This window comes from Mytilus edulis, chromosome 1, assembly GCF_963676685.1.
Source record: "Mytilus edulis chromosome 1, xbMytEdul2.2, whole genome shotgun sequence".
Lineage (NCBI taxonomy): Eukaryota > Metazoa > Mollusca > Bivalvia > Mytilida > Mytilidae > Mytilus > Mytilus edulis.
Genome location: NC_092344.1, coordinates 56,016,356 through 56,042,844, shown reverse-complemented (window position 1 = coordinate 56,042,844; position 26,489 = coordinate 56,016,356). Strand labels below are relative to the sequence as shown.

At 31.7% G+C, this 26,489-nt stretch overlaps 1 protein-coding gene across 1 annotated transcript; it reads left to right on the top strand.

Annotated features, from left to right (window-relative positions):
- Window positions 1-41: 41 nt before the first annotated feature.
- LOC139485238 (twinfilin-1-like) lies at window positions 42-26,489 on the top strand. The gene is made up of 10 exons (XM_071269529.1): window positions 42-165; window positions 3,265-3,342; window positions 3,886-3,938; window positions 5,031-5,156; window positions 9,265-9,360; window positions 11,202-11,306; window positions 14,363-14,485; window positions 19,771-19,921; window positions 20,317-20,435; window positions 24,098-26,489. The coding sequence occupies exons 1-10, from the start codon at window positions 141-143 to the stop codon at window positions 24,245-24,247; spliced, it is 1,026 nt and encodes a 341-aa protein (XP_071125630.1). The 5' UTR covers window positions 42-140; the 3' UTR covers window positions 24,248-26,489.

The following is a 26,489-nucleotide window of genomic DNA, read 5'->3' as shown; positions in this document are numbered from 1 at the left end:
TAACAAATTAAAAACATTCTTTCAAAAGCCATTTGGAATATCCTCTAGGTCATTCGATATACTAAAGTTGCCGGTCTAGAGTGTACCGAAAGACCCATTAGCTTCCGCTTTGGAGAAAATATTAGTTACATTTGACAGAAATGTCCCATCAAACAGGAATCACAGGTATTAGGTTGTGGTTTTTAGGTTCAAAGATTGATTCGCTTGACCCATTTACATATAAAAAGATCATTTAAAAGAGTAAAAATCTGTGTTCGTCAATATTAAAAAATATATTTTGAAAAGTGGGTGGGTCTTTGCAGAGTTTACTTGGCTATGACAGTCAAATGGCATACATTAATCATGTATTTAGTTATCATATACAGGTATATATATTTATGGCCTATGTACAGGATACCCACATAGAAAGATACTTTAGAGATTTTTTTGATACAATCACTAAATGATTATGATATATAAAAAGGACATTGAACTATGTCGTATGACAACAGAAATTATAAAAAAAACCTGAAAAATAGTGGACATGGTGGAAGGCAAAAAACAACCCATACCACCAATAACACATGATTCCTTTGACAAAAAGGTGTATGAAAAAAGACCCAAAAATCAAACAATTCATGAGAATTAGAGAAACACAAATTAACATTAGGCTACAATTAAAAATATTTCAGTTTGCCCAAACCTGACCCATGTTGACTGGGTGTGGGTAGGTAGGTAGGCAAATTCTTTTTTTTTTTTTTTTATCCGAATTTGCATGAAAATATTAAAAGATCTTAAAACAGTATATCTTTTTTTTTCTCTGTCAAACCTTTGTAGAGACAACCAAAAGCCATGAATTTAAAACCTCTATAAATAAATTAGTCTACTATATGATTTGTATCCTGATATGTTTATAACCCTGACAATTGCTAACTGTGTGAAAGGGCTGTTGGATTTGTGAAGTGATTTTCAACAGTTCCATCAACACGATGTTTGTGTAAAAAAAATATCAGCTGATTATGTAATGATTAAATTTGTTTGCAGTTTTTAAATCCTATTTCTATTAAAATAGATTAAATGTCCTAAAATATTTATATGAATTATTATCTACCATCCTTAGTTTGTGTCTTTTTTATGTTTTGAAAACAAATTTATATTTTACATTATCACACAGGTAAACTAATTTGGCTATAAATAGACCAAAGCATGTTCTGTAGAATCTCCAAACTAAAAACGTATTTGTTATAATTTTATTTTCTTTAAATAATCAAGTTTAAATTTTTGAAAATAATCATTATTGATAAAATATAATTGCATAAAGTTAACGTTTTCTGAAGACTTTATTTTTAGGTCATGGTTCTAGAGGCTTCCTCACAAGTTGTATAAAAGTCCAATATGGCGTCCATAACATATTTTTACTTTTGCACATGTGAAAAAATATTTCTGACAAAAGTCAGATTTCTCTTGTCAAAAGGGATTTATATTTATATTGCAATAAATTATTTAGAAGGATCTACATTCAGTTAAGATTATATTTCTGATTCTGTGAGCAATTATAGTTTTATCAAATTCTCCCAAACAGCAACGTGCTGACTGTCTAATGAGACTTATAAATTTGAACTATTTGAATAAAAGGGCATCTAATTTACATGATGAAGGAAGATTATAATTAAAGACAACAATTTATCAAGAAATAATTCCTTTTTATTCAGTAAAAACAAAATCTTCTTGCATGATTGTAAATTCGCAACTTCCGGGTTCATTTCCTGTCAGAATAACTTTGAAAATATTCGATTGCACATGGTTTTGAACAAATCTACCTGAATATTCTTATCAGATATTCGATAACACGATGAAATTAACATTGAGCATATAGGTAAGGGTTTGGTAGTACAAACAACTACAGCGTAAAAAAACTGTGCCACTTCACATGTTTTACTTCTTTACGTTCGTTAAATCAGAAGATAAAAACAGAGAACATCGAATATCGATTAACTGCGTCTCTTATACGCTTTCTTTTAATCTTATTCACAGTTACTTTCAAACGCAAAGATGACAAATATTAAGTTTCGTACCATGACGGAGCGGACCCAAAATAAATCCGAAAAAAAAAATTCTTCCAAAAAACGTCAAAAAAAGAATTTGAGTCGGCGGGTTTATTTTGGGTCGGTCGCGTTTGGGCAAACATACAATCTTTTTATTTTGGCCTTAGCGCCGCCTACGGATCAGCAAAAATGCTGTTTTTGACAAAACATATCTATATATTTTGTAACTATTGTTAAAGGTAAGGTATTTTAAAAATATTTACGGATTATGAAAGGTTAATATTACTCGTATTGAATTATTACCTGCTTCGTGTGTATGGAATGGTGCTGCAGACATACATGTAGCATTATGAGGCTACGAGCACTGGTTTAATAGAGGTGAGGAAGTCGGCATAACAATTCCTGTATAGACTTAATAACACTTTATTAGGGATTCTCAGCGCAGCAAAATTAGAAAATGTCTCTGTACTAAGGTTCCTAATAGGGGTTATATTAATATGAGGCAGGCATTACCTGTGAATGGGGACGAAGTTTCTTTAAATTATTTTTTTTTGTATTTTAAATATTTGTTAAAAAAAAGATACGGAAATACCGTAACGTTTCCGATTTTGGTTCTGTTGTTAGGGATTTTACTTGTGACGTTATTTAAGTTATGACGTCATGTTCAATGTAAACAAAGAAACGCAATGCATCAGGTAGGCCTAACGTTTATTCATACCAAAGACAAAGAATGATTAAAAATGAAATATTGGTATTGTGTTCCTCGAGTTCCTATATTTTACTAGACTAATCAAAGTCTCACGACAACAAGACCGTAAGAAGGAAGTAGAGATATGTGTTCTGCGCAGATCTGGAAATTAAAAAACACGACAAAAAAAAAATTGAACGATTTTGAGTTCATTAGTACAATGAAAAATTCGGGAAATTTCCCCGATTTTTTTTTTTTATTGAATTTTCTACTGTAATAGGGGACTTCGTCCCCATATTATGTGATCTCTTCTTCAAGAATCTAATAATATAACTATAATGAGATCAAGTTCTTGAGATAAAAGGTGTAAAAAGATATGTGCTTAACAATAAAAATATTAGATGTCTGAGATACAAAATGTATGTTTTGACATCTAAAAACTCGGGTGGAATTTGTGAACTTGTACAAAAATTACTCGAATGTATATCTTTTAAATTTTTTACTACATTTTACATATAAAATCTGTAAAAAATATTGCATTTTATATTTTAGCTGGAAAGGAATTATTGGAATATTTTGCAACATGCAAAGAGGGACATGTACGATTGATAAAAATTGGCATAGTGAATGGTAAGCATATAAATTATAAAAAAAAAGGAGATGAATTATGATTGCCAATTAGACAACTTTTTAACAAAGTTCAAATGATGTGTATACATAAGGAATTATTAGTTATAGGCAACTGTACAGCCTTCAACAATATGGAAAACACAAATCGCATATTAGTTGGATTCAATAGGGATTATAGATGGTTAATTTTAAACATTGTAATTATATACATGATATAAAGCAGTTTTTAACATTGATCACTGCTTAGAACAACATTTGTACATCAACAGAAGCATAAAATAATTTTTTCAAGTTTCATTTGACATAGCCATGGTTAATGTGAATATTTAAGTCTTAGATACATGATTTTTGTTTGTTTGACATAGCCATGATTAAATTATTGTACACTATGTATGCTAGTTATTACAAATCAATAATTGAAACATCAAATAGACAAAATTGAAAACAGATTAACTGAATAAAATTGTATATAAAAACGCTTCTTTCTTTTAAACAATGTTAAAGTCAATTATTTTTAAAATGTACTTTTTTATTATTTTGCAGAGGAGCTGGTGCTACAAGACAGTAAAGATGTGGATGGGACATGGGAAGATGATATCCTTTGCTATATATATATGTACAAATGTATGATTAGAAAAGTCTACAACTAACTTCCAATAAGACTATTTACAGACGTGTTTGAATAGCAGCTTACCACCGTTTATAACTTTATTGGATTACTTTCATTTTCTATTCATCTTAATATTTTTATTTTCACTTACACTTTCTTTAATTAACGATATTGTCGTCATTCATTATTGCAACATTACTTCCTGTTAACCTTAATATGTGTACTTCACCGTTTTATTTCATGTATATGTTTGTCCAGAAGGACGTCTTTCTTGCTGGTGAAACATGTCGACCTTATAATAAACCAATACCATGTGGTGAAAATTTGAGTGATGTTGTCTTTTGTGGCGACATATTTTATGAAAGATGTTAAATCAAAGAGCATAAATAAACACTTTTTCTCTAATTTTTGTGCTATTTTCACATTTCTCGATTGGTGTTAGAAAAATATTTCTCCTCACTAGTGAAAAATCTGTTCTCGGCAAATGATTAGTCAAAATTTGATTATGACGTCTAAATGTTTTGTTTTCTTCTGAATTTTCCTATTGTGACGTCATCAAAAAAGGCGACAATGCCTGATGACGTCGCATATAAAGAACACAAGTTTCTGGAAACTTTGAAAAAGAAGGATAAAAAGCATTAGAGAAACAGATTCCGACACTATAACTCGTGTATTACGATATTTCTCCACTCGAGACAGTTAAATTTTATTATTTAAAGCGAAACAATTAAAAGATTTATCATGATTAAATTGAGTAAGTCATGGATATGCACTTTAGAGTACCATCGCACTTTAGAGTCCTACATAAACCGTAGAAATATTATATCTGTCATATTATTGTTACAGTGTAGGAATCTATATGTCTTCGTCAAGACGTGGTTTGAAATAAATTTTCAGTTTTAAAATGTCATTCAAAAATGTTTGTATCACATTTATAGTTATGAATCAACTTCATATAAATGTAGATTGTAGAATCCACTTCAAATCCATTATTGAATCCTCTTCATCTCCATTCTAAAAAGTTAACATGTAGAGTATAAAATTTATTGAAGACGAATATTCCTTAACAATTGTACATTACGACAAATTTGTATTACCAGCACTTGAAGAAAAACAGCCCTGTTACATCCTATATAGACTAGACAGTAAAAACAACTTGGGATATCAGTTTATATTTATCTGTTGGTCTCCAGACTTCTCACCTGTAAGTTGTAATTATTTTTAGAATTTATATGTAAAACACATAATTCGGTTATATTACTTGATGAACCTTAGAAAGGGGAGATAATCTAATTAATTTTCTTCATTTGGTTTTTAGGATACACAGGATTATTACTGTTTTCTGTCAATTTTTTTTATACATTGTGCCTTCATATTTCCAAGTTAGTTCCAAATTAAATACCTTAATCCATTTTTAATGATGAATAGAAATAGTTCTGTATTACAGAATGAATAGATTGTCAATTCAGTCCCAATATCATCTTTTGGACCATATCCGCCCTTTATCTAACACCTCAGACTGATATTGGGGTCTTGGAATAACATCTGCACTGATATGAAATATAATGTGTAGTTATCTTTATATATTTATCATAACTACAATTGTATATTTGTATATAAAAAAGATGTGGTATGATTGTTAATAAGACACCTTGCCTCAACAGACCAAATGACACATATATATGTTTTATATTACAGAGTGTAAGTTCCTCATTCATGTAGAGGATGTATGTATAAAAAAAACTGTATATTTCATTACTGTCTATATGTATACAGCATGTTTACTGGTATTGTGTATATAATATTTTGCATTGGTCAATAGTATTTTTGAATTGTATTATAAATGATATACCTTGCTTTCTCCTAATTTTTTATTATTTTGATATCTGTCATATTATACCCCCGCTTTAAAAAAGGGGGGGTATACTGTTTTACCTCTGTCTGTCAGTCCGTCCGTCCGTCCGTCCATCAGTCCGTCCGTCAGTCCGTCCGTCAGTCCGTCCGTCAGTCCGTCCGTCAGTCAGTCAGTCCGTCCCATGAAACTTTCGTCACATTTTTCTCAGGAACTACACATCCACCCTTTCTGTAATTTGGTATCAACATTTATATATGTCAGCCACACCGTGTAATGCGTTTTCAGATTCATCACTTGACAACTTCCTGTTTACCGAACACTTGTCTGATTTTACACATGATAGCCAAGTTGAAAATTTTCGTCACATTTTTCTCAGGAACTACAATACAAGGATTTCTGAAATTTGGTTTCAAGATTTATATAAGTCAGCTATACCGTGTGATGCGTTTTCAGATTCATCACTCGACAACTTCCTGTTTACGGAACACTTGTATGATTTTACACATGATAGCCAAGTTGAAAATTTTCGTCACATTTTTCTCAGGAACTACAATACAAGGATTTCTGAAATTTGGTTTCAGGATTTATATAAGTCAGCTATACCGTGTGATGCGTTTTCAGATTCATCACTCGACAACTTCCTGTTTACGGAACACTTGTATGATTTTACACATGATAGCCAAGTTGAAAATTTTCGTCACATTTTTCTCAGGAACTACAATACAAGGATTTCTGAAATTTGGTTTCAGGATTTATATAAGTCAGCTATACCGTGTGATGCGTTTTCAGATTCATCATTCGACTACTTCCTGTTTACCGAACACTTGTATGATTTTACACATGATAACCAAGTTAAAAATTTTCGTCACATTTTTCTCAGGAACTACAATACAAGGATTTCTGAAATTTGGTTTCAGGATTTTTATAAGTCAGCTATACCGTGTGATGCGTTTTCAGATTCATCACTCGACAACTTCCTGTTTACCGAACACTTGCATCTTTTTACACTATTAATATTATCCACTTGCGGCGGGGGTATCATCAGTGAGCAGTAGCTCGCAGTTTCACTTGTTTTGTTTCTTTCATTTTTCATTTCCTGTGTCTTTAATATGGGTGCTTTGAGAAGTGTACCATATTTTTTGTAAAATTATTTTCAATGGATTATAACCAGATAAGTTGCAGTGCTGTTTTTTTTTAAGGAGGAAAAACTTATTTTCTTTTTAAAGTATACAGGGCTTGCAATAACAATTTAATAGTACAGTCAATTTCAAGAACTTCCTATATTTGGTTAGGATGAGAAAGACTATATAATTCAAATTTTAGTCAACTTTGAATAAAAACAATACAAGAAATTTTTTTTTTATACTCCCGCTTTAAAAAAGGGGGGGTATACTGTTTTACCTCTGTCTGTCAGTCCGTCCGTCCATCAGTCCGTCCGTCCATCAGTCCGTCCATCAGTCTGTCCGTCAGTCATTCCGTCCCATGAAACTTTCGTCACATTTTTCTCAGGAACTACACATCCACCCTTTCTGTAATTTGGTATCAACATTTATATATGTCAGCCATACCGTGTGATGCGTTTTCAGATTCATCACTTGACAACTTCCTGTTTACCGAACACTTGTCTGATTTTACACATGATAGCCAAGTTGAAAATTTTCGTCACATTTTTCTCAGGAACTACAATACAAGGATTTCTGAAATTTGGTTTCAGGATTTATATAAGTCAGCTATACCGTGTGATGCGTTTTCAGATTCATCACTCGACAACTTCCTGTTTACCGAACTCTTGTATGATTTTACACATGATAGCCAAGTTGAAAATTTTCGTCACATTTTTCTCAGGAACTACAATACAAGGATTTCTGAAATTTGGTTTCAGGATTTATATAAGTCAGCTATACCGTGTGATGCGTTTTCAGATTCATCACTCAACTACTTCCTGTTTACCGAACACTTGTATGATTTTACACATGATAACCAAGTTAAAAATGTTCGTCACATTTTTCTCAGGAACTACAATACAAGGATTTCTGAAATTTGGTTTCAGGACTTTTATAAGTCAGCTATACCGTGTGATGCGTTTTCAGATTCATCACTCGACAACTTCCTGTTTACCGAACACTTGCATATTTTTACACTATTAATATTATCCACTTGCGGCGGGGGTATCATCAGTGAGCAGTAGCTCGCAGTTTCACTTGTTTTAATTTTGCAGTGAAATGAAAAGACTTACTCTGAAATAATTTTAATGCATATTTGGACATGTCCCCTTAATCAGTGTTAATGAAAATTATTTTCTGTCTGAAATTATTTGAAATTGTTGTGCTACATGCTTCATTGACATTGTTGTGTACTTTATGATTTTTTTTATGACTTTTCTGTTTGAATATAATAAGAAGATATTGGGCTATTTTTTTGATAAGACAGCAACCCAAAAATTGATTACAGCCATAAATGACATGAATGCACTACATTGAAATTGTAATACATTGATTACAAATTAGAGGATGAACAAGTCAAGTCCCATATTTTTATCAATAAAAAGTGAAAATGTTCCCCTGTTAGTTGTTAGTTTTAATATTCCTATTGTTTTGTTAGTCAGTAATTTTTTTTAAATCCAACCAACTTTTCATGATGTTTTAATCATAATATCTTGCATTCTGCATTGATTTTGAACTTTAAATATGCTGATGTCTAAAATTTCTCCTGTGTTATGTTTCATTGTACATTTAAATACCTAATATTATTCTTGTCCTTTCCTATAAATTTCTATTTCTGAAAAAAAAACCTTGTACATGTAGTCAAATGTACATCAATTAAAAAGTTTTCATACAATATGAGAAAACTTTTTTGTCTGTTTGTATGATGTATATTTTAAGTCTTACCTTTTCACATCTGTTTATTCTGATAAACATCTCTTATGTAAGTTTTGACTGATTGTGAAATGTACAAACAGCTAAGGACCTAGCTATAGCTAGTCATCATGGTAATTTCATATTAAAACTTACACACAAAATTAGGAAAATAAAAACAATATTCATTGAAAACACACATGAAAATTATTATAAATGGATTACTACTAAATAAGATTTCTTGGGAAGCAGCCATGTCATGCTGATTGATTTATGTAATACTAATTCAAATAAGTTTAAAGTTTTGTAAGCAATTTTATCAGTAGCACTATCATACTGCATAAATTTCATCTGTGAAATTATAAATACTTTCTGATAATATTCAAATTATTATTATAAGTTGATCCTTTATCCTTTTCATTTTTGATCATAAAGCAAATTTGGATACAGCAAATCTGTGCATGTACATTGGGATAATATGATCTATGCTCACAGCCAAAATGGCTATACACATTTTATCTCGGACATCACTTCAAAACCCCTTTAAAAGTTTTGCAAATGAATATGCACAAGTCTGTTTTTAATGTATAAAACTTTTTAAGATTAAAGAGAAGATGTTATATGCAGGAACAAAAGTCACATTAAAACAAGAATTTGGTGGAGGTTTGATACACGATGAAATGTTTGGTACAGAAAAGGTAATTATACAATGAAACCTAGTTTCTGTGGATTCATTAATATTTGTTGGATACCAATTTTCGTGGATTTCGTGGGTACAAGGGAACCACTAATTAAAATATTAAATGAACTGCAAATTTTCTAAAGAAATGTAGGCAGACTTTGTCCAAACCATGAAATTATATATCCACAAATATGCAAGTCTTCCTCAAACAACTAAAATTGGTACCCATGAAAATAAATGAATCCACAGTAAATCAAAACAGTACTACAGTGAAACCTGGCTAAACCGAATCCTGTATAAACTGAAAACCTGTTAAAACCAAACATGTTCTTAAGCACATTATATCAAATTGTATGAATTGTGAACCTGATAAAACCGAACATCAGCCAAAACCGAACACAATATTAAGTCCCGAAGAGGTTTTGGTTTAAACAGGTTTCACTGTATTAGACAGGTACTTTGTGTCCTTTATTTTGATATTTGTTGTTTTTGTGCCTCTTTCTTTATAATGAGTTAAGTGGCTTCCAACTGAATTTACAGTTTGTTCTTGCTTTGAGCTGTTACTTTACTGTCTGTTATGTTAGAGGAGGGTTGAACACTAAAAACATGGTTAACGTCGTCACTCTCATTATGAGTTTTTATCAAGTCAAGAGCCTGTAATTCAGTAGTTGTCATTAGTTCATGTCTGAAATATTTTACTTATCATATTTTTATAAATCAGGCTGTTTGTTTTCTCAATTGAATTGATTCACATTTTTTTGATACAGGTCAGATAAAAGGCACCAGAAATTTAAGGACGTTTAGAGGTCAATATAAAGTCATTTACAATAATGATGTCTATACAGTGTATCAAACTCAAATTTGACAGAGACTGTAAAGATCTGGACTCAATTCACAAAAAAATCATACAAATGATAATATAAAAAAGAACAAAAAAATCATACAAGTGATAATATAAAAAAGAAGATGTGGTATGATTGCCAATAAGACAACTATCCACAAAAGACCAAAATGACACAGACATTAACAACTATAGGTCACCGTACGTCCTTCAACAATGAGCAAAGCCCATACCGCATAGTCATAATACTCTTTTAAGACATGAACTTTGTATGAAAAATTATTGTCATAGCTCCTGTTTTGTTTGTGTTTAAAATTTGACATAAACCTAGTTACTGTTGTGGTTTTGTTAAAATTTGACATAAAATGTAGCTCTGTTGTGTTTGTGTCAGAATTTTCATTTACATAATTATTATTGTTGTGTTTTTTATTTGCCTGCAGCGATATGCGAGACTACAGTATTTCTATCTTGTGGGGTAGACAGTAGCTGCGGAACCATAGCTCTTAGGTCCTTATGTTATTTTTTGACTGTCCGCAAATAGTCAAAAAATAACATAAGGACCTAAGAGCTACGGTTCCGCAGCTAGGTAGACAGCAGCTTAAACTATTTGTTCAGAGTTTTATATTTCAGAAGGAAGAAGACCTGGTTACTTCATACATTGTATGCAGATACTTTTTGTGACATAGTTTCTGTCTGTCTTATGTCCATTGTCCTTGACCTCATTTTCATGGTTCAGTGACGGCTAAAAAAAAGTGTTTTTGTCATGTGAATTTCTCAATTATTATGAGAGATAGGATAATTATATTTGGTATGCATTGAAACTTCTATGTATCCATCAGACAGTATTCACCTGACCGTAACCTGTGATTTTATGGATCAGTAATCACAATTAATAGCTATTGAACGCAAACAATGTTAAATGGGAAGCAAGTGACTATGGGACTAAGAAGATAGCTGCATGATTAGGAGAACATAGAAGATCATTATTTTAATGTAAAATGTTGTTTGTTTTTTAGGCAGATATCTCATTAAATGGTTACAAGAAACATGTAGTAGCACAGCATGCTCCTGCTCCATTAACTGAAGCAGAAGAAGAAAAACAACATATAAAAAGAACTGAGGTAAAGAGTGTTTAATATGTGTTTTGCGACTAGATAAACCCTCCCCCTACATATTTTAGTTATTTTTTTACTGTTCATATTTTATGTAATATATGTCAGATTAGTATATAGGTTTCAACAAAAGTTACTAGATGAATGCTTCTATGATAAAATCAGATTATACTTACTCATTGAACCACTTACATGACTTATGTGAAGTAAAATTGTAATTGTTTTACAGTACATGGATATTTAACTCCAACATAAAAGCTTGATTTCATCATTTAAACATGGGAGATGAACTTAATTCAACTAAAACATTTTAAAAGTCTTTTATTTGTATGCCCCATCTAGGGGCATTATGTTTTTCAGTCTGTTCGTTTGTTTTTTTGTCCGTTTGTCCTGCTTCAGGTAAAAGGTTTTGGTTAAGATAGTTTTTGATGAAGTTGAAGTCCAATCAACTTAAAACTAAGTACACATGCCCCCTCGATATGATCTTTCTAATTTTTATGCCAAATTAGAGTTTTTACCCCAATTTTATGGTGCAATGAACATAGAAAATGATAGTGCGATTGGGGAAATTCTGTACTATTGACACACTCAAGTTTAGTGTTGCTATTATGATGTATCATTGGAATATACCCCTCAACTAAGCTTATTCATGTTAAGTATATTATTGAAGTAGATTGTTATCACGATGATTACTGTTTGAATGATCCTTAAAACGTTCTAATATATACATGAAAGTACTATGAATTCAGTTTTTTGTAATAAAATTGGGAAAGGGGGAATGTGTCAAAGAGACAACAACACACCCAAAGATCAGAAAACAGCTGAAGGCCACAAACACCAATTAGTAGTCAACACAGTGAGAAAATCCAGTACCCAGATTTCATATTGTGAAAATTTGGGATGGAATAGGTTTCCACCAAAAAAAATTCCTTTTGAATGTTGTTTGCATAATTTTTATCCACCAATTCCTCAAATCTTGCATGTTGTTCATTGCACATCAATCACAATATTAAATGCAACTAAAATTTCAGAATTGACTGTTCTGTAATAATGTTTTATAATATAGCAGATGGTCCAAATGATGGTAGGTACATCTTGAAATGATGTAAGTAATCTGCATCAAAGAATTATATTCTGCATGGTTTTACAAACCTTTCCAATACTCAGGTACAGTGACTTGGGAGATATGAATTTAGCACCATGAAATCTGTTTAAGCCAATGTTTATCTAACACCCAGTTTATTCAGATTGAAAGGTGGTTGATTTACCCAGAAAAAAATACTATAGAATTTTTGTTTATTCAATACTGAGGGGGGATATATAGGACCTTTATCGGGACTCCGGGATCGGCTGTTTTTAAGCTCGGGAATTTGAGGATTGACCCTTTCGAGATCTGGGAATTCTTTTTTTGAATTTCGGGATGTTGGGATTTTAATTTATTTAAATTCATGACCTCAGGATTTCGTTTTTTAAGCCCGGGATTTCCGGATCAAGACCCCTCCTACCTCCCCCAATACTCTATAAAGAATAGCCATGAAACTACTGAGCCCTTTCCCCTTATTGTTTTACTTGTATATTATTTGATGTTGTTAAATCATATACTTCTCCAACTAACAAGGAAAATATATGTAGTGCATTAGAAAATCAAAACTCTTTTTAAGTATTGCTTTTGTTGTTGTACAACAACTTAACGTTGTACAGGATTCAAAGAAAAAAGAAAAATTCCTGTCAGCAAAATGCAATGAAAACACAAATGTGCTTTTTGCGTCTGCTAATTTTTGAATTTATCCTGTGTTATTTGCATCTCACAAGTTACAGGTATGAGCTATTGTTTGAATGAAATGTAAGAATTGTCCAGGCTAAACGTGCTAAACAAACATATCAGTATTTACTTTTACCCTATTCTAGATATTTTAAAGGTCTGGAGCTAAGTCAGTATAAGTCATAGAGGAAAAATATTTTATCAATAAACATATCTTAGATGATAATAAAATGATTTAAATAGTAGTTTTACCACATGGAACTTTTAAGCATGACACTGAGTAAATGCTGAGAAAAAGAAAAAATATGAGGCTTTGTCTTTCATTTTGCCCTATCATGCCTGTTGCTTGATGAATCCTGAAGTATTGTTTTCTCTGTTGATGATTTTTACACTATCACATGCAATGTATCTTTATTCAATATTGGTTATATAAAAATAAGAATTTATTCTCCATTCTCCATTTTATATGGTATGATTGGCAATTGGTCAACTCTCTACCTGAGACCTAATGGAGTTAACATCTACAGGTTACCCTACAGCCCTCAACAATGATCAAAATCCATACTGCATATAGTCAGATGTATTTTCATCTCAAAGAGGGTTTTCCTAAATTTTAGATGAATGATTGGCTATTCAAGGAGAAATTCAAATTTTCTATTGAATGAATTCCACAGAGAACTGTAGCTGTTGTATTTATTCTATAGAACAGTGAAATTTGCCGAAATTTTTACTTCAAGGTAAACACCACCTGATTTGGGGGAAAAGTTTAATTATCACTACAATAAGCTTTTTTTCTTGTAGTCAATTTGGGGTTGATTGCAAATCTGTCAATGGTCGCTGTTAGAAATGAGTTCACAACTTATGACAAATCATGCTAATGTTGTGATTTTCATTAATTAGTAGAGTTTGATTGTGATTATAAGTAATTTAGATTCATTTCAAAAAATTGAAAAATGTCTACACTGTAGAAGATTAACTTATGGAAGAGTTAAATCCGTGGTTATAGGTCACCTTTTGGGGCTGGTAAAACTGACCTCACAATAGCAGTGACCTTTGATTGAAAGTTCAAAATGCATAAGTTTTACTACACATTTCACAGAAAGAGAGCTAAATACATGTACAGATACATGCCCGGACAGGTTTTCATCTCATAGAGTTGAACTTTATAGCAGGTTTGTTTGACTAATTTTCTGACCTATTTTAGCTGACATGTATATCAAGGGTAAATTATATATTATTCATTGAATGAATAAGATATTTTTCAAATATACTCACTCCATTTTTTTTTTTAATGTTATTCCAGATCAATACAGCTAGTGTAGATACCAAAATGCAAACCATATCAGGAGTAGCCTTTCCTATATCACAACAAGCTTTGAATAAACTTGATGCATTAGGTCAGGGGCAATTTAATTATCTACAGTTGGTAAGTTACAAAGTTTCAAATAGAATTAATACAGCCATGTTTATTAAAGCAACTGTAATGAGGTGACAAAATCTTAAATAGGTGTAATAGCTAGGACAAATAAAATTGAGAATGAAAATGGAGAATGTGTCGTAGAGACAACAACTTGACCAAAGAGCAGAAAACAGCTTACGGCCATTAATAGGTTCAACATTGCAAGAAAATTTCACACCCATAGACTGGCTTCAGCTGTCACCTTAAAAAATGTGTTCTAGTTCAGTGAAAATTGACGTCATACTCAACTCTGAACTAAAATTAAAAATCATACAAGACAATAAAGCTACCAAAAGTCATCAGGCGCAAACATGCAGCAGGGTTAAAAATGTGAAATGAAATCTCAAACACCCCCCCCCCCCCCCCCCCATTACCCATAGCCATATATATAAAAAACAACACACAACAAAAAGCACAGTAAAACTCAGTTTAAAAGAAGTCTGAGTCCATTGTTAGAATAGGTAATGAAAGAAACTAGGCAAAATGACAATTATACAAAAATTAACAATGGGCTACCAGCAGTTACTGACTTTCCAGTTGCAGCATACTATCTATTTCAGAAATTATTGTGTGTTTTTTAGTAATGGGAATAATGTGACTTGTTCACTGTGTCTAAACCACACCGGCAAAATTTGTTCGGACTCGATGGTATCTAACATCCGGCACAATGACGGAACATTAATAGACAGAAGAAAGCTAGGTTTCTCCTTATTTTCTTATTTTTTTTATGATATCGAAGAATATATATACATATACAACTATTTTCTATTGTGAGATGCAATATTTTCTACAACCGTTCTATATTAACGGATAAATAAGTCAAAATGCATGTCAAAATGACGAATTGAGTAAACCGTGCCTCGAAATTGTTTAATTTCTCGTTAAATTGTCCACATTGTACGGAAAGAAAAGTAAGGGGAGATAGATATTGACACGGAGATTGCAAATTTAGTTATTATGAGCATCTCCATAATTGTATCTCTGTGTATGGAACGAAAGAAAAGGGTCATGTCAAAATGGAACTGGCCGGTTTCGTCAATATATACAACCCGGTTTCGTCATAGATTTCAAAATGCATAACCCGGTTTGGTCAAATAAAAAAAATCATAATCGCATTACATTATAATTGATTATTTAACTTCAGCGTTCAATAGGTGTTTTGTGGGTCGTTGGAAAACAAGTTCGTTCATCGGACAACGGCTTATTATTCATATGAGTCTCAGATTCAAATAAATAATAAGCAAAAACTTGAATTCCTACTCTTATAGAACACAAATATTTTAATTTACTTTGCATTCCGAAATTTTTTAACAGCATATTGAGATTAAAGCTCTCTAAATATGCGTTTTCTATATGAGTTATGGGAAAATATGTTGAACATGTTTAAACTTGAAATTAAAGTTTACGGTCTTAAAAATCGAAACACACAATTGATATGTGATTTTCTCGCACAAAAGGATGGACACCTTTATAAGAAATCTAATCATTCTATGTATGTAATCTTTTCTACTATCGTTAAAAATAAATCTTCTTAAGGATAAACGTTGATAATAAGACAACTGTATATGCATGCATAATCGACATAGAAAATGAATGTAGGATTACAACTATACCATGCATTAAAATAAATTTTTTTATCCCTTATTGTAACTATACTGCTATGTCCAAATTAGTATAATAGTCTCAGGTCATCGACAAAATTCAATAATAATTAGTTTGTTAACATTACTAAAGAAAACCAGCCAGTTTATTTCAAAGTGGACGTAATTCGAACAACTATTACATACCGCCGAGCGTAGCGAGTCGAACAATATTTTTATTATTTTTTGCTTTACAAAATCGTTAAATACAGGAATCAATATAGTTTTGGCAACCAAAGGTGGGGTCGGGGCGTGCAACCTATACGTCATCTAGATTCGCCACTTATCTTATAAAGTGTATACCGAATTAAAATATTGCAAGAAATGAGAAAACAGGGACACCCGGGAAATCGGATTATGTGAGTTATATTATGTTTATTATAATAAATGCCTAATATCAAGTTCTTTTTATCGATTTCTATACATTTTTTTCAAATATATATAAAAGTTATATAGCAAAAATGATAAGGCAGACAAATTTACAAAGAAATCGACTTGGCCGATATCCTAATAAAACTTATTGACCTTTAATTACGAGTTTTTTTTTTCCATTTCTTTGCGTTTTTACACGCCCGTCCCAATTTTGACAGGACGTATTATTGTATACACCCGTCTGTCCGTCCGTCCGTCCTTCCATCCGTCCGTTCCTCCATCTATCAGTCATTTGGTCCGTCCGTCTGTCCGTCCGTCTGTCCAGCATAAACATGTCGCACCATAACTTCAGGACAGCTTATCTTAATAAAAAAAAAACCAGATTATTTAAAAATGTCTATCAACATGAAAAGTTCATACAAATTCCAAGCGACAACAACCCGACCATAGAGCAGAAAACAGCCGAAGGCCACAATGGGTCTTCAATGAAGCGAGAAACTCCCGCATCCGGTGGCGTCCTTTAGCTGGCCCCTTAATAAATATTTATACTAGTTCAGTGATAGTGGACTTCATAGTAAACTGCGAATACATGTATATTTATTATATTTAAGGGATAATTTTAACTATGATACAAGTTTTGGCACACATAGCGCATTTGCTATACAGGCTCTGTCATCGGACGAGTTAAGGTTTTTTCATCATTTTTTATTATTTGTACTTTTGTTGTACTGTTTGTGTCAGCGACAACACTTTGACTTAGTCCATTCCCGAATCACACGCTTGTAATTCCATGGTTGTCTTTGGTTGCTTTATACCATATGCGTTTTGAACATTATATAGGCAGGTAGTTTTCTTGTTTGAATTGTTTTACATTTATAGTTTAGGGCCCTGTTATAGCTTGCTTTCATGCAGTTTGTGTGTTTTTCTCATTGTTTAAGGCATACGCTGACCTAAACTTGATTAATTCAACATATTTTTTGTGTCTAAAAGAAAGTTGTCTAATTGTCAATGTTTATGGGATAAGTGGTTACCGTCACTTCTTCTTAATAAGACCTAGATATAAATGACGGTCATGTTTTGCAAACCAACTTTTATTCACATTGAAAATACAAAACTGTCAGATAATGTTTTCGAAAGTTATCTTGAAGTTTCAATTGAATTTGAACTGTACAAAAAATGAATTTGAACTGTAAAAATAATGTGAAAAACATGCCTATGAAAATAAATGTGCCTACCAGAAACGGGGAGAAAGTTACAAATCTCACTGCTATGTTATGGATGCTTAAGTGTGAAAACTCTCTTTAGTGCGCAAGTAACACAGTATATAAGGTACCAGAAAATCTGGCAGGACTGCATGCATGATTAATTTGTGCAGAACAGTATAGACTATAGTCGGTTTGGGACTGTTCGTCAATGATTGAATGCATAAATGTATTAATAATTGATAGTAAATATTGTAAACTAAGTGTATATAATATAGTATATAGTAAATTAAAATTATGGCACAATCAAAACACATCCTTTTATTTTTCATCTTTACATTTTGACATCAGACTCGGACTTCTCTTGAACTGAATTTTAATGTGCGTATTGTTATTCTTTTACTTTTCTACATTGGCTAGAGGTATAGGGGGAGGGTTGAGATCTCATAAACATGTTTAACCCCGCCGCAATTTTGCGCCTGTCCCAAGTCAGGAGCCTCTGGCCTTTGTTAGTCTTGTATGATTTTAAATTTTAGTTTCTTGTGTATAATTCGGAGTTTAGTATGACGTCCATTATCACTGTACTATTATGCATATTTTAGGGGCCAGCTGAAGGACACCTACGGGTGCGGGAATTCTCGCTACATTGAAGACCCATTGGTTGCCTTCGGCTGTTGTTTGCTCTATGGTCGGGTGGTTGTCGCTTTGACATATTCACCATTTCCTTTCTCAATTTTATACTAATATTATAAACAAAGAAAATATAATGATGTTACAAAATAATTAGATACCAGTGTTTGCTATTAAGTATTTATATTCCATTTAAAATTAGTTTGAAGTTAAGTGAAATAAGGGATACGCCTTTCATTAGGAAAATGTGTATTATCATAATTAACTATGTCCAAAAGTGCCCGTTTAAAATAGATTTTAACACGCCAAGTTTACTTTACAATAAATATATATTTAAATTCTCAAAAGACAATGTTCAGATCCGTGCCAAAGTTTCTTTTCATAAATTGTTTGTTAAAAAAAACCAAAAAAAACCGGGTGATATATATAGACGAAACCGGGTGATTGTGTAGTAACAACATTGACGAAACCGGTTTATTTTAATTTGACAGGACCCTTTTCTTTCGTTCCATACACAAAAATACAATTATTGAGATGCTCATAATAACTAAATTTGCAATCTCCGTGTCAATATCTATCTTCCCGTACCTTTCTTTCCGTACAATGTGAACAATTTAACGAGAAATTAAACAATTTCGAGGCAAGGTTCACTCAATTCGTCATTTTGACATGCATTTTGACTTATTTCTCCGTTAATATAGAACGGTTGTAGAAAATATTGCATCTCACAATAGAAAATAGTTGTATATGTATATATATTCTTCGATATCATAAAAAAAATAAGAAAATAAGGAGAAACCTAGCTTTCTTCTGTCTATTAATGTTCCATCATTGTGCCGGATGTTAGATACCATCGAGTCCGAACAAATTTTGCCGGTGTGGTTTAGACACAGTGTTGTTGGGTATAGCAATAATAAAATAAAATGAATCCTGATATTATGTACTTAATTATATATGTTCTACATATTTTTTATAGGCAGATTTTTGCTTAATGAAAGTTTTCCCTAGTCCATGAAAAATGGTACTAACAAATATATATGACTCTAGAGTATATGAAAGGTTGATTGATTGATTGCTATTTAAGGTGGTACCCAACACCTCCACTAAAATTTATTTGGCTCGTTTAATTTTCATAAAATTTTGACAAACCGTTTGATCAGAAAAATTACACTGGTTATATAGCACTTTGACAAACACTGATTTTGAACATTGAAAAGCTTAATATTCCCTTAACAACGCAACGTAATTAAAACGTTTAGCTGATTTTACAGAGTTATCTCCCTGTAGTGTTAGGTACCACCTTAAATCACATCACCAGGAAACTGCTATACCATGAAGAAATTATTTAAGACAGATGGATTTGTATATTTATGAAATGATTTTATATTCTTATATGTTTTATTTGCAGAGTTTAGATCTCAGTAAAGAAATAATAAATTTTGAAGAAGCAGAAAATGTTAATGTAGGTGATTTGCAAGCACATGTACCCACAGACCATGGTAGATATCATCTTTATAATTTTAAACATACACATGAAGGAGATTACATGGAAAATATAGGTAAGGGACCATTTCAGGATTTGCTAGCACATTTTAAAATTTATACCTCCATAATAAGATTTTTAGTATCTTTGTGATACAAATTGGGATTTTTCTTGCAAACTAAAATAAATTGACAATTTAATACCATTGCTTAGTTATAAGAAAGTTAACGAAAGCTTTAGAAACATGTATAAATTATATTTGACAACAATGCACCTATAACCTGTAAATTTGGTTTCCATGGCAACTTCATGCATGAGCAAAAATGAACTTTTTTAAGCTAACAAGAGAAAATAATGGAAACTTTAGGTATTACCTTATTACCTGTGTACATTGTTTGTGTTCTTATATTTGTAATTGTTTTGTTTTATTATTTCCATGCATATCTATAGGATTTATTCTTTTCTTTTCAGTATTTATATATTCAATGCCAGGCTATAAGTGTTCTATAAAAGAAAGGATGTTATATTCTAGTTGTAAGGCTCCATTTATTGACAATGTACAACAATTAGGTTTAGAAGTAGTTAAAAATGTAAGTATTTCTAAGAGTTTGTAAGATTTGTCTAAATTTACAGCTATTCTTTTAGAGGATGTAAAACATTAACTACTTGCAAAGTAAGCATTATATCTTATTTACAATTGAATGTGTTATCAGGGGCGTAGCTGAGTTGAAATAAAGTGCAAGCATAATTTTTGAGCCGAGCGAAGAGAGGCGAAAATTTTTTGAGCCGAGCGAAGAGAGGCGAAAATTTTTTTGGACCATTTTATGATGAAAATGATAAATACCCTATCTGTTTCTTACTATACCATATTTCAAGAAACGATAGTAACATCCTAGTGGGTTTCGTAATTTGGAAACCTGGGAACAGATAAGACACAAAATGACAAGCAAAAACTTTCAACATTGAAAACTAACTACAGATGAAAAACACGGACCCCGAAAAAATGTGGCGACCTCCGGTGCTCCGAAGGTAAGCAGGTCCTGCTTCTTGCAAGAAACCCGTGGTGTTTCTTACGAGGGTCATTTTAAAATCAAATGAGAGGTTTCTACAACAACGGTAGAAGGTCATTTGTAACACAGATATGCTGCAGTAGGTTGACTTTTGTTTCATGTTTTGACAACTCATCATTTGTTAGGCTAGACATATCAGGATAAGGGGGGTCAAACAATGTTATTTTCTTTGCAGTAACGTCTTGTGAAAACGATGTACATGGCTCATTTACATCTTTGCTGGGCGAATTAGATAAAACGTTTTGGCTTTTGTTATCCGCTGCCTTCTTGCTAAAATAAAAATCTAGCTTCTTCATTTTTATTTTTATTTCTACCGGGGTTAAACTTTGTGTCGTGATTGTAGTTGCAAGTACAGACACGCCAGACACGATAATCCGGAAAGACTAAAGACTATTCGAAATTCTATTTCAGGATTTTTTTTATTTTTTATTTTTGTGAAAAACATGTGCAAGCAAATGATTTTTTGCGTAAAGGCAGCTACGCGTCTGGTTATCATTTGTAATTATGAAGTTGATAGATCAAGGTAAAAAAAAATGTAATATTTTATAGAAACATTAATTTTTGGGGCAAGTGGTCAGATATATTAGGATTTTATTAAGAATTAACGTACACATTTTTAAAAGATGCTGAAGCTGTAATTGTTCAGATGGAAAGTTCATCTCACTAATATTGACTTCAACACTTGAAAACATTTCTATTTATAAAACTTTATATTAACTAACCTTTTCATATAAAAAAAAAAATGAGATATTACAAATCACAAAAGACCATGGAAGAATTCAATTAAAACTTCATTTTTAGCTCACTTGGCCCAAAGAGCTTTCCCATCACTTGGCGTCGGGAGTCCGTTATCGTCCAGCGTCGATAACTTTTACAAAAATCTTCTCCTCTGAAAACACTTGACCAAATTAAACCAAACTTTGCCACAATCATCATTGGGGTATCTAGTTTAAAAAAATGTGTCCAGTGACCCGACCAACCAACCAAGATGGCCACCATGGCTAAAATTAAAACATAGGGGTAAAATGCAGTTTTTGGCTTATAACTCAAAAACCAAAGCATTTAGAGCAAATCTGACATGGGGGGTAAAATTGTTTATTAGGTCAAGATCTATCTGCCCTGAAATTTTCAGATGAATCGGACAACCCGTTGTTGGGTTGCTGCCCCTGAATCGGTAATTTTAAGGAAATTTTGCTGTTTTTGGTTATTATCTTGAATATTATTATAGATAGAGATAAACTGTAAACAGCAATAATGTTCAGCAAAGTAAGATTAAAAAATAAGTCAGCGTGACCGAAATGATCAGTTGACCCCTTTATGAGTTATTGCCCTTTATAGTCAATTTTTAACCATTTTTCGTAAATCTTAGTTATCTTTTACAAAAATCTTCTCCTCTGAAACTGCTGTGCCAAATTAATCCAAACTTGGCCACAATCATCATTGGGGTATCTAGTTTAAAAAATGAGTCTGGTGACCCAGCCATCAAATCAAGATGGCCGCCACAGCTAAAAATAAAACATAGGGGTAAAATGCAGTTTTTGGCTTATAACTCAAAAACCAAAGCATTTAGAGCAAATCTGACATGGGGGTAAAATTGTTTATCAGGTCAAGATCTATCTGCCCTGAAATTTTCAGATGAATCGGACAACCCGTTGTTGGGTTGCTGCCCCTGAATCGGTAATTTTAAGGAAATTTTGCTGTTTTTGGTTATTATCTTGAATATTATTATAGATAGAGATAAACTGTAAACAGAAATAATGTTCAGCAAAGTAAGATTTACAAATAAGTCAACCAGACAGATATGGTCAATTGACCCCCTAAGGAGTTATTGCCCTTTATAGTCAATTTTTAACAATTTTCATAAAATTTGTAAATTTTTATTAACATTTTCCACTGAAACTACTTGGCCAAGTTCATTATAGATAGAGATAATTGTAAGCAGCAAGACTGTTTAGTAAAGTAAGATGTACAAACACATCACCATCACCAAAACACAATTTTGTCATGAATCCATCTGCTTCCTTTGTTTAATATTCACATTGACCAAGGTGAGCGACACAGCTGTTTAGAATTATTTCGAGCTTTTGAATAATACAAAAAAAAGGATACTAGTAGCAGAAGTCACTACAAATCTCCAATAGTAAAACAGACTGTACAAACTACCAATATTCAACTTCTCTGATTTCTCTAAACTTTCAAATTATTTGTACTATTAGCTTTCCAATTTTTTGGTCCTGATGATAAATTATGTAGGTTATTTCAGATTGTGTAAAGATTGATAATGAATGCTCAACCATATTTTGGATGAGAATATATTGATGTGGCATAAATTTAGACTTGTTCGATTTCTTCACTTATGGTTTTTCATTTGTGTGTGTAATGATTTTGTGTCATGAACTTCTGTTTCTCTAATTCTTTGTTGATTTATCCCTTTCTGCACCCATTGTATAAAAAAATTTAATCAACGTTTGGTTTGTTTGATCTCAGTTTTGCATTGGTTTAAATTCGATTATGACGTAAAATTTTCTTGCTTTCCTCTGAATTTCCTATTGTGACGGCACAAAAAAGGCGACTATGCCTGATGACGTCACATGGAAAGAACACATCTTTTTGCAGATCATTCGAAAAGAAGGAATAAGTTTGCCTGCGTATTGTTTGAAAATCATTAGAGAAACAGATTCCACCACCAAATCTCGTGTAATACGATATGTATCCACTCTCGACAGTTAAGTTTTAAATTTGAAAATTTAACTGTCTCGAGTGGATAAATATCGTATCACATTGATGCAGTGGTATAATCTATATTTATGCATCATACACTTACTTTTCCATTTTACTTCATGACTTAGCACACAACATGGACACATTGTTATGACTTTGAGCTTGGTATTTTTTGTTCTAACTTCTATATGCAATGTTCTCAGTAAAGAGGGATAGAACACCAATTTGATTATATTAAGTTAAGCTAGTTTAACAAATTGATGGTTGCCACACTTTGGGTGACAATGCTTGGATTTCACTAAGTTGATTGAAATGACAGTTTACCATCAGTATTCTTTGGTTAGAAAACTAAACATTTCCATCCCTTTGACCCTCAGAAAGAAATCCTGGTGTCCTTCTCTCTCATTCATGTTTTTCTGGAATAGCTTTAACTTTAAAATTGATTTTAAAATGTATTTTAGATTGAAATAGATGATCCAAAAGAATTAACAGAGGCCTACATATATGATGAAGTTCATCCAAAGAAGAATGTTGCAAGACAAGCCTTTGCCAAACCAAAAGGCCCTGCAGGTCGGGGACCAAGAAGAATGCAACCCAAACAAGAATCATAGTACCATCAATTGTTAATCAACAGTACATCTCAGAGATTGTGTAAACATTATAGTGAACCATTTTGTTATTGTCATATTTTCACTGCAAAGATTGTTATCATTATTTATTGTTATCCCCCCTTGTTATCACTGGAATGGAAATTGATAAATTTAAAGGTAGGGAATTCCTCTTAGTAATATCATTAAATGAAATTTGTAAAGGGGTTGGTTGTTTGCAGAATGTGTTACCTTGTAAGGATAAGATGGTTAATTTGAACAGAATGTACTATTTACTATGATAGAATAAGTTTCACTTACTCAGTTGGAGGCCATTTTGACTTTTTGAATGGCATTAATATTACGATTATTTTCAAGAGTTTTTTCTGTTCATTAAAGACAGAACTTTTTGAGATAATACAATCTGATCTTTGAAATTCTTTTCTTCAAAATAGTAATTTATATCAGTATTATCATTATAAAATGTAATAGTTTTAAAAAAAAGTGTATATACTGCATGGGTCTAGGCATAGTATACTGGAAACTGTCTAATGGGATTAAGTGTATGCATAGATAGATGGACATTGCAAAATAGGCAATGTAATAACAAACAAAAAATGGATTTTTGATAAATCAGTTTAAAGATTTAGAGAATTCAGACTATAATATAAATATACTGTCAGAAAACTATAGGAAGGATCTTTTATTTTGTAAAACACTGTTTATTTACATTAACCTAATTCAGATTTTTATCATCTCTTTAATTCAATTCAATTAAAAAAAATATGTATGAAACAACTAGTTAATAATATGCAATGCTCAAAAACATGAATATCTAAGTTTAAAGAACACATGAAAAAACCAATCTGTGATATTTTTTATATACACTAATGTGTTCTTTTATATTTTTGTAATGAATATATTTGTTACTTATGCATGTTATAAGATCAAAGTAAAAGATTTTTTTGTTTTTTTTGTAAAATTATGACAGTTGTTTAATAAACTATTCTTTCCTTGTTATCATTTAAAATGAGAAAAGAGAGACATGATAAAAAGTGAATCAACAATTTGATGACAAGAATACATGACTCGTTGTCCACTTCATGTCTATATTTGTTAAATACTTTCAAAATGGCAAAAATGACAAAAAATGCTGTTCAATCAGTCATAGTTTAAATTAGAATAATTCATTTGATTGTAGGAAGAGTTTTATAGAGAACATGGTGTGCTCTATCTTTATAAGAGGCAAAACTGAAAATCATGCAACACATAGGTAAAGAAACGTATTGAATTCCAGTGAAATTTCAGACCTTTGGCTATTTATCTTATCTTATCTAGAATCATGATATATTGTATAGAAACTATAAAGATAATTATATTCTTTAAAGACTTCTTGAGCGATAGAAGTAAGATGCATCAAATAGCTGTTCTTATTTAACCTGTGTTATTCTGGAAACTGTATGATTTACTGTTCTGTCTCTAATATTGTTAGTTTTGTCTTTTTAATGTGGATTGTTTTGTATTATGGTTTTGTTGAGATGTTTAAGTTTTAATGCCTGTTACATGTTATAAACCTTTTCACCATTCCTGTGATTAGCAATTGTTAATATTGAATAATTCAAGAGCTCAGGATATACCTCAAAATTGAATGTTTGCTTTTGATGACCAAGCGTTTATCACTTTTTGGATGAAAATAACCAAGAGTATTTCATTTTTGCTTAGGGGACATTGATGAAATGAAAGGTGCAACATGTATGATTAATGTTTTTGTCAAGACAAGCCAAAATTGATTATTTGCTTTTGCTGAACAAGCATTTATCACCATAACATGGGAAACGGCTAACATTATTTTTTTGAAGGCCGAATGTTACTTTTATAAGAGATTTTCCAATTTAAATTTTCCTTGAAGTTTTTTTTTTTTTTAATTCTTGCAATGTTTTTTTTATAAATAATTAAGCTCTCTGATCATCTGATTGAAACTATTTATCAATCTTATTTGTAGACAAATTGCTTTTTCTGATTTAAAAGATAAAGAAACTGTTACATTATCACCAGTGTAATGTAGCCTGGTGCTTTATATGCTTGGATGGATTTTTTCCTTGGGTCATGGAAAAGTTTTAGCTGGAAAAAAACCTGTTCAAAATGGAATAGAGTATACTAAACAATATGTTTTTTAATTTGTTGTGTGTTTCTTAACTAAGATTATAAGAATGCAACCCAATGCTTTGCAATATGATGTATTTATGAATAAATATAATATATTGCC